Source organism: Taudactylus pleione, unplaced genomic scaffold (assembly GCF_031769625.1).
Source record: "Taudactylus pleione unplaced genomic scaffold, aTauple2 ptg000061l, whole genome shotgun sequence".
Classification (NCBI taxonomy): domain Eukaryota; kingdom Metazoa; phylum Chordata; class Amphibia; order Anura; family Myobatrachidae; genus Taudactylus; species Taudactylus pleione.
Window position 1 is genome coordinate 9,755,443 of NW_028284463.1, and position 9,738 is coordinate 9,765,180.

General features: G+C 37.4%; 1 protein-coding gene across 1 annotated transcript; it reads left to right on the plus strand.

The window, feature by feature from the left end:
- The first annotated feature begins 8,539 nt into the window (after positions 1 to 8,539).
- Positions 8,540 to 9,478, plus strand: LOC148535019 (olfactory receptor 1G1-like). The gene has a single exon (XM_088464869.1). It carries the CDS (start codon positions 8,540 to 8,542, stop codon positions 9,476 to 9,478), a length of 939 nt encoding a protein of 312 aa, XP_088320995.1.
- The last annotated feature ends 260 nt before the right edge of the window (positions 9,479 to 9,738 follow it).

Consider the following 9,738-nt stretch of genomic DNA (forward strand, 5'->3'; position numbering starts at 1 on the left):
GAGGTCTGTCTCTTTAAGAGCTTTACATTTTTTTATTTCTTCCTGCTCAAATGCCATTTTCAAAGAGGACAATTCACTCTGTAACATCTTTTCAGTTTGCGCATGCAAAAGCTTCTCTTTTGTAGACCTAACATCTAAATCACTTATCTGGTCACAATAGCGTAAAAGTGTTTCATGCCAAACTTCACACAGAGTCAAATTTTTCTATACTGATATAGTCCTCTCCTGGTAGATCTTGCACCTTATTACATATACTGACAGTTTTACTCTGCTTTGGCAATTTGAATGTCTCTTTCTCTGGAACATTACTCAGAGCCCCAGCATTTTTAAAAGATTCACCACAGAAGATTTCAAACAAATTTAAATCACTTCCAAGACACTTGCTTTACTTTCAGACTGGACACTCCAGTCCTGGATTTGCATCTCTCCAGCTTCAACTGTAGGCAACTTGACTTTTCTCTAAGTTTGATGCTTTTTCCCCATATTTATCTCCACACAGCATAACCACAGGAACAGATTTTGTTTTCACTATATCACACTTTGTATTCAAAAGTATTTTCAATACAGCAACACATTTTTCTTCATGTGACACTACAATTATCAGCATGTAATCTTTGACAGCCTTTCAAACAGAATCTCTGTTCTCTCAGTACCACACCCTGACTTAATGAGACTCATAGGCTTGAGCATTTTAGCAGAATAAACCACATACTGTATTTTTCTTTAACCCTACCAATGCTGCAACAATTTAAATACTTTCAAACACTTTACTTTTTCTTGATAGATTTTTCAACATTTGTGCACATTCCTCTTCACAGAAACAATATATAATTTATAGTTGGCAATTCCCAAACATTTGCATGTCTCATAAAGGTTTTCCATATATTTAGACAACTTGCAGACAGACAATACTCCATAACAGACTTAGCTTCACTTACCACCTTGACGCGCATTCCACCATGCAGGTGCAGTGAGCGTCCATATTTTGGTTTAGGTTGCTGTAGTCCACCTTTCTGCATAGATCAAATTGCCTGCATTCTCCACCATATTGTGATGACTTGGGGTAATTAGCTTGGTAGAGTGTCAGTGATTCAGTGTTAGGTGATTTAATTAGGGTCCACACAGAGCATTTCAGGTTATAAATAAAAGAAAAGTGCTTTACTGTCAGCATAAATCTGGAAACAAAAATAACAAACGCTTAGCCCCAGTTGAGCACTGACTCACTTCTTCAACCCTGACTAACCTTGGACAGCTACTGTAGTCTGCAAATAAAAGTCTATATTCAGCTTAGTCCTGCTTTCTGCAGGTTACCAGAGGCTCCAGCATGGTCTTTCACATAAAGTTTCACTTGTGGTCCTCCCTGCCTCCTGCAGGTCTCACTTAGACTGTCTCCAACAGCAGCCTGATTGGTCTGCCTTCTCATCAGCCCACACCTGGACTTTCTCCACAAGGCAGCCCCTAGGTGTGTCAAAGCTTAGTTTAACTAACCTGTGTGGGTGGATCCCTCCAGCCCCACACAGAATCCATGGCTCACTATAGCCATCTGTGGTAATCCTGTCACAATATACATAAATACACATATAATATATACATATATAGATATACCTATATATATTTATATATAGATATATATAAGAGTCCAGTACACAGTGGCCAGCAACCCCTTTGTTCCCAAGTACACTGCAGCCGTCAGACCCCCCCAGCACACACAGACAGTGGGCATCAGACCCCCCCCACCCAGCCTCCTCCAATTCCCATTTGTAGTAGGATTTCCCCCAGTACAAGGTCACAACAGTGGCAGACGGCCGCTCCAGGATCCCCACCCACCGGCTGGGACTGCAGCAGCTGCTTGTACTACTTAGCGGCCACTACTGAACACAGTGCCCATGGACGACTGATGTGAACCGGCATTTTCCCCTGTGTCACCCTCTCTGTAAGCCCTAAACACTTCTGACACTGCACCTGCTCTCACACTCTTCTCCACCAGCACCCTCTTTGGCATCTACCTCTCCCTCGCCCCACAATGCACCTGCTCTAACCAGCACATGCAGAGGATAAATATAGCATAACAAGTAACAGCCCTGATGAGTTCACCAGGACAGGCTGTTTTTGCCTCACCTGTCCCAGCACCAAACTTCTTATAAATATGGTGATAATAAAAATGCGATATTATGCGATATTTATGCTTGGAGAAATTTATGTTTATTAAATAGCCACCTTTGTGAGTTCTTAGTGCAATGGACCGATCCTTATCAGACTTAATCAATAGCCAGAGGAAAGTCCCAGTCTGTGAATTGGACACCATTGAATCTGGAATTAAAAGTTGTGGACATCAAATACAGAGAACAGTGATGCGTTTCACCCACAACTGTGGATTTTTTCAAGCTGGATGTTCACTTCAAGTTCTCTTCCTTTTTACAGGGATGGATTTCTGTGGTCATTAGGATATGTGTGTTCCTGATTATATTAACAAGAGTCTCCAATTCCTCTTACTAGTTAGCTTGTATTGAACCAATATAAAAAGTTTCCACATGCATATATACATATATTAGTATTGCTACTTAAAAATATTTTATAATAGCTTCACATTATCACCTAAAAACCATTGTACTGCATCTGAAAATGAGTTATTAATTAAAACAAGAAAAGAGAATTAATTTGTCTAAATTTGCACACATGTTCCCTCAAAAAGTATTTTAATCCAATTTGGACTACATCATTCTTAACATAAAAATTCACAGTACAAAAGTCCCTGAATTCATCCTATATTTCAAAATTCATGATCAGATAGACCCATTAGCTGCATTAAATCTATATACCAATAATCTCCTAATTAGTATATATGGAAAGCCAGATTCAAAGAGCTATAAGTTTATTACATTGTGTATCACATTAAATAGTAAACTTAAATCCCTGATAAATCTCTAAGAGTACTTTTATTAGCATCAATAATCCGATAGTATAATTATATGTGAAAATAGGTAAAAATGAGATAAGGAATTAGATAAAGAATTATACACACAAAGAAACCCACTAGAGAAAAATAAACTAATACACTTGGATGCGCACACTCACATATAGACAAATTATACATAAGTCACATATCTCACACTCATACATGGACACGTTGTAACTAATCTCAGGGGTTTACAAATGCACATTAAACTGCAAGAAAAATTCTGTTTTGCAAACCATAATTTAGTAAATCTCCCCCATAGGGGCCTATTCATCTTCACAAAAGCAGGTGAAAATGCCCTTTTTCACCTGCAATAGTGAAAATTAAGTTATCGGGCCATTCATCAAGTAGGTAAAGCATGAGATATCACAGATATCTCCTACTTACCTTACACTTGCGGAATGGCCCACTCTCCCCATACACTAGTATCACAGATATCTCCTACTTACCTTCCTCTTGCGGAATGGTCTGCTGTCCCCATACACTAGTATCACAGATATCTCCTACTTACCTTCCTCTGGTGGAATGGCCCGCTGTCCCCATACACTAGTATCACAGATATCTCCTACTTACCTTCCTCTGCCGGAATGGCTCGCTGTCCCCATACACTAGTATCACAGATATCTCCTACTTACCTTCCTCTGGCGGAATGGCCCGCTCTCCCCATACACTAGTATGGGGACAGTATTCATCAAATATTATATTTTCAGAGCTTGACTGCGAGAGCATTTGCCATCTGAAGATGACGAATGCCCCTGGTCCGACATCGCAACCCACTCCTTCCCTATTGGAAGAAGGTCCGGGTTGCGAAGAGTGATCCTTTCGGATCCCTTCGCCCCTGCCCAGCTCCTTTCGGCGGACGTCGGGGCTCTTGTGCTCATGTGTGACCTGTAGGTCACGCATGCGCACTTCCATCACTGCTCTGAAAAGGAGCAGTGACGCTGCTCGCGGGGGCAGCTGATTTCGTATCAGCTGTCACTGTGCCGGATCAATGATGAATTGCTCCGGTAGCAGTGGCGAGTTAGAATGTTAATTATCGGGGGCCGTTCTGACCATGATAAGTAACATGATGAATAGGCCCTTTAGTGAGGAAAGGGAAGAGTTACCATTTCACTACCACTCCATACTGTACTTCATAAGAAAATAATACCTATTAACATCGCTTTCTGTATTTACTGGGTCATGGAATTAGATTTAAAGATGCTGTTCTCAAGACACCAATGAATATTTCTGTATTTGAGTTTCATTTAATTTTTTTGAGCGAAGAAAAATTAGAAAACAGGAAACATATAAAAGCAACGTAAAAGACATACAAATCTGTATCCATACAGTGACAGAACACTTTGTAATAATCACAAAAAAGCTGAAAGTATATAATTAACCTGACTTAACTTTTTGTTAAGGCAGATGAGTAAGTTCATACCCCAGAGAAATTTCATTGAGTGACATAATTGCATAATATTTAATTTTCCCCCAGAGGTGTTTGGAGTAAGTTTATTTCCATGAGCAGTTTGATTGCGTGATGTATGTAATGATATATTTTATTTTTCCTCTAGAGGTTTTTTAGTGACCTACAGTGTACGGATTAAAGTATAAAATCCCCCATATAATCTATAACATGAAGCAAAGGCTGGTGCTCTGCAGTATGTCATATAACAGTAGGTGATTTTGATACCACAATATGACTCTTACATATTCATTTGAATTAGGGAGACCTGAAAAAATAGGGGATTATTGTCATACCATGTGCTATGCAGGCAGGGAATGAGCTCTCACTGTAGTTTCTTATTGTACTTTTGTAAGGAAAACCCATAACAATGTATTTCAGAAAGATGTCAGTTAGTTACTGTACAATGTTTGCTGATCAGTAAAAAAAAAAGATACTTATATCTATTTCACTATTATTATTTGTAAAAAGTACAATTTTCAGTTAAGAATCATATATAAGCCAATCTGATGACCATCCTCTTCCATGGTGGTCATGTCCCACTATACAATATTTTAGAAAATTGATACAGACATAAATATATATAAAGTTTTAATATGGTCCAGCACTCCCAATGTATAGAGCAACTTACTGCAGTACTCTTCCTCATGTAATGTATATACTGATGGTGAAAATGGAAGGCACTCAGAGACTCCTCGATCATGAAATTAAGGCAAAGAGATCAGGACGACAGAGCACGTTGGTGAGAGCGCAGGTATTTATATTGCTGTTATCTAGTGTTTGTTTATGTCTTGATAAAGGAGTTTGGACCTCCAAAATGTCGACAATATCTGTGTTTCAATTTCATGATCGAGGAGTCTCTGAGTGCCTTCCATTTTCACAATCAGTACATATATATATATAAATTATATATATATATTAAGTATAGATTATTAGTCAACCATTTACTGTTCATAATGAATGGGCACTGTACAATATTTACACAGTAGAAGCTAAAATAGACTCAATGCTGGTAATTGAAGATTACTATTGATGATATCAGTGGCATTAAACAAGGCGATTATCTCTTATTGGAAAACATTTGATACAGTATAAAGGCAAAAAAGTTTCTAAAGGGTTGCACCAAAGTCCCCGTGAATAGCAGCATAAGGATAATAAGGGGTTTTCAACTTACCCTAAAGGAAGGACTGTAAATGAAAAGGGTATTTTTCTTCTAGTAGCACTAAAACACAAAAAAATCCTTTACAATCCTTTACCATCTCCTCTCTTGCTTTAGTTCTCCTTCATGCTACAGTAATAGTTTTGCAAAATCATTTTGTTTTTGTGTAGAATTTTAAGGCACAGAATCATGACCTCTTCTCTTTGTTTAATTATCCCCTACTGATTCTCTTATATATTCTGGTCTCCTCTGGACTAGTCTCATTCACTCTTTGCTGCCTGAAGAAGCGGTCAAGTGCCCTGAAACGCGTCCAGCATAATTTCAGTGAGATATTTTAATACATTTTTATTTTATGCTTTATTTTTTGATTTATCAACTCTTTGCCTATTTTTATTCTGTGGTATTGTTTTTAAATTATTCACTATTTATGATGATAATTTTATATTTTGTTATTGAACTAATATTGATTTTTACTTTTTATTGTCTGTACTAGAGAAAATGTTTTTAATTCATACATTCATTTATCCATTACAATAATTTGATGTTTGTTATCACTACCAATAAATATATATTTTTATAATTACTATTGATAATCATTACCATTGTTATAATTTATTTAGCAATTTGCAGCTCACGCATAGTTAGTGAGTATAAGGTATTTGATCTTTGTAGTTGATAGGGGTCATGTTAAGCTGTTGAACAGATCCATCATATGTACTATATATTCCTTGGGTTGAGTAAGGAACTGCTTTAACCACTTAACTGGCATGGTCGCATGGGATGCCACTGCAGCCAGCTGTGCTTCATCTGACAAGATTACATTCCATGCCTCCACGCTCCCACCCTGTGTCCCCCGGTTTTAATGGCCAGTCCCTGTTACCACCTACAAATGGCTTCCCCTGTCACTCACTCTGCTGGGCTGTCTATGCGCAGCGAGCGAGTGCATTGTGGACTTTCGCTAAGGTATGCGCATGCACACAATGCATACACATGCGCACAATGCATACACACTGCATACCATCGGCACCAGCGAGCGTTTGCATCTTAGCGAGCAGTCTGAGTGAGCTCCTTAATTCCATCCGCGAGCACTATTTGGCTGATTTCTGCACCCCCTTCTTCTTCGTACCCTAACATAAGACTAATTTTAGCCTTCCATTGTCCACAGCCAAATCCTAATCTAACTAGTCTTTCCTGATCGGAGGAAGGGTGGGGGGCGGGCGGAGAATTCATAAAATACTTCCAAGGTCTTCTAAGCAAAGCAAAATATATATAAATAAAGTGAGTAAGAAAAGAATAATAGTCATTAAAAGTAGTCATATGTTGTCTTTACTTTCCACTGTATATTGGTCGCATGTATTTGCCCATAAAGTGATGGTTGGCATTAATTTCTCTAAACAGATAGTATATATGACTCTAGGGGGTATAATTACAAAAGTGCTGTTTTTTGGAAGTGGAGATTTTGCCCATAGCAACCAATCAAATTCTACTTATTAATTATCTATTTTCTAGCACCTTCTAGAAGATAATAGCTAGAATATGATTGGTTGCTATGGGCAACATCTCTACTTCTAAAAACCTGCACTTTAGTAAATATTCCCCTAGAGGTTAGTCTGTAAAAATAGCAAATGTCTCCAAAAACCTCAAATGTGTGAAATCCATTTCACAATCACTGTACAGTATGTGGGACAATTATTTGTCTAGTAAAACAAGGTTTAATTCACACAGTATATAATAGAATATTAATTGAGAATTCAACATTTTTCATTCAATTAGTCATCTGTGAAAGAATCATATGTAGAAATTGTGAATAAATTAAAATAAAATTAAAAAATAAAATAAAAATAAAAAATTTATAGAAATATAATTAAAAAATGGTGTGGATTTCTGGGTCTCCTCTGTCTTATATAAGATATATTTTATTTAAGAGGTAGTTTCTTTTATATCAATTATTATGACATTTTTATATATTTAGCAGGAGGAAATGTAATTATTTACCTTTTCATCTAAGTTTATATCACATGGATGATAGAAAAAAAGGATATGAATGGTCCATACCATAAATTTTACAGCAGATTGTTTCCATTTAAGGTGCCCACAGAGACCAATTACGGCTGGAAGAAATTACATTTAGGGTCTACTTACTAAGCCTTGGATGGAGCTAAAGTGAACAGATATAAAGTACCAGTCAATCAGCTCCTAACTGCCATGTCACAGGCTGTGTTTGAAAAATGACAGGAGCTGATTGGCTGGTACTTTATTTCCGTCCACTTTATCTCCACCCAAGGCTTAGTAAATAGACCCCTTAATCGCCAGCTTTGAAGAGGGTTCCTTACTGTAATAATCATAAAAATGTGACCGGCACACCCACTAAAACTGGTATTACAGACTAAAAAAATGTAAGGAAATATTCAACATTTCCCTAATAAAACATTTACAAATTTAACCAGATTTTACATGTACCAATGCTTAGTGTGGGGACATTTAAAATGCTGCATGCATGTCATTATCTCACTCATTCAATGTTTTGGGTACCCCCCAAACCAAGTTGCATTAGAGATTCCCAGGCTCACCTAAAGGTAGTGCTGTACCTGAACCTTCATGCTGTACATAATGAGTGCCGAATTTGATATTTTTTTTTATAAAGCACTATAGCAACTAAGTGACCTTGACTATATGTAAAATATTATGTGAAATATATACTATATATTTGGTGAGTAGCGATGTAGCTGGCCAAATTATAACTTATGTTTGCAGAGTGGTGATGTCACTAATATGACAAAACCATTTTCAAAGTGTTCATGCAGATCATCTCCTACAAGCAAACGGAAACATATATATTATACAGAATGATACTGCACAACATGTGACTGTATAATGGATTCTAACCATCTTATATTTTACAATAAGCAGTACGTTATTCTCTTACTAACATATTACATCTTTTTATTATTGTCTTATAGACCGTTGACATAATCTCATGGAGAACCAGACGTCTGTTACAGAATTCCATATTTTGCCATTTTCCATGAAAGTCGGTGATGAACCCCTCATTTTTTGTGCTTTTCTATTAATATTTCTGTTTGGAGTAATAGTGAATTTAGCTATAATTACAGTTATATGTTTGGATATGCGATTACACACCCCCATGTATCTGTTTCTCTGTAACTTGTCCTTTATAGATATGTGTTACACAACAGTAACTGTCCCCAAACTCCTGGACATGTTGCGATCTGGGAGTTACACGTTATCCTACACACAATGCTTCATTCAAATGTACTTTTTCTTCATAGCCGCCTTCACCGAGGTTACACTTTTATTTGTGATGGGGTATGACCGATACATTGCCATCTGTCAACCTTTACACTACCACCAGATACTGAGCAAGAAGATCTGTATCCTGCTTGTGACGATGACCTGGCTATGCGCATGTTTAAACTCAACTTTATATTTATATTCGGTTCTTAAAATGTCCTTCTGTCATACTGTCACCATTCATCAGTTCTTCTGTGATGCTAAAGCTCTGAGTAACATCTCCTGTTCTGGATCCAGCATGTTCTATATCGTCACTTATGTTAACATGATGATATTTGGCCTTTGTCCATTCTTGAGCAATGTGATGTCGTATATAAAAATTACCACTGTTATATTGCATATTAAATCAAGGGAAGGAAGAAGAAAAGCCTTCTCCACCTGCTCATCCCACCTCACCGTCATGATCATCTATTATGCTAACTGTATGTCTGTATATTTGATGCCACCATCAGACCAATATAATATTCTAGAACAGATCTTGACAGTGCTGTATACAACAGTGATCCCCATGGTAAATCCTCTCATATACAGTCTACGCAATAGCGAAATAAAGAGAGCTCTTCAGAGATTAGTGGCTTTGCTAGTAGCCACTAATCTTGGTTGATGGAGAACATTGTGTACCCACAGAACATACAATTGAGGAAGACATCACCCACACCTTCAGTTTTCATGGTGCCTGCTGGAAGTATAGTAAGCAAACACTTTCTGCCTACTCCCACTTCACAAATATGCCCCTGCGTTCTCGATCACCTTCCATAAATACTTATATGCTCAATCACCACTTTCACACACTCACACATGTTTTTACAATATATATTATTAGTGGCCACCTAAAGTAACTGACTACTTTGCTACAAATTATTC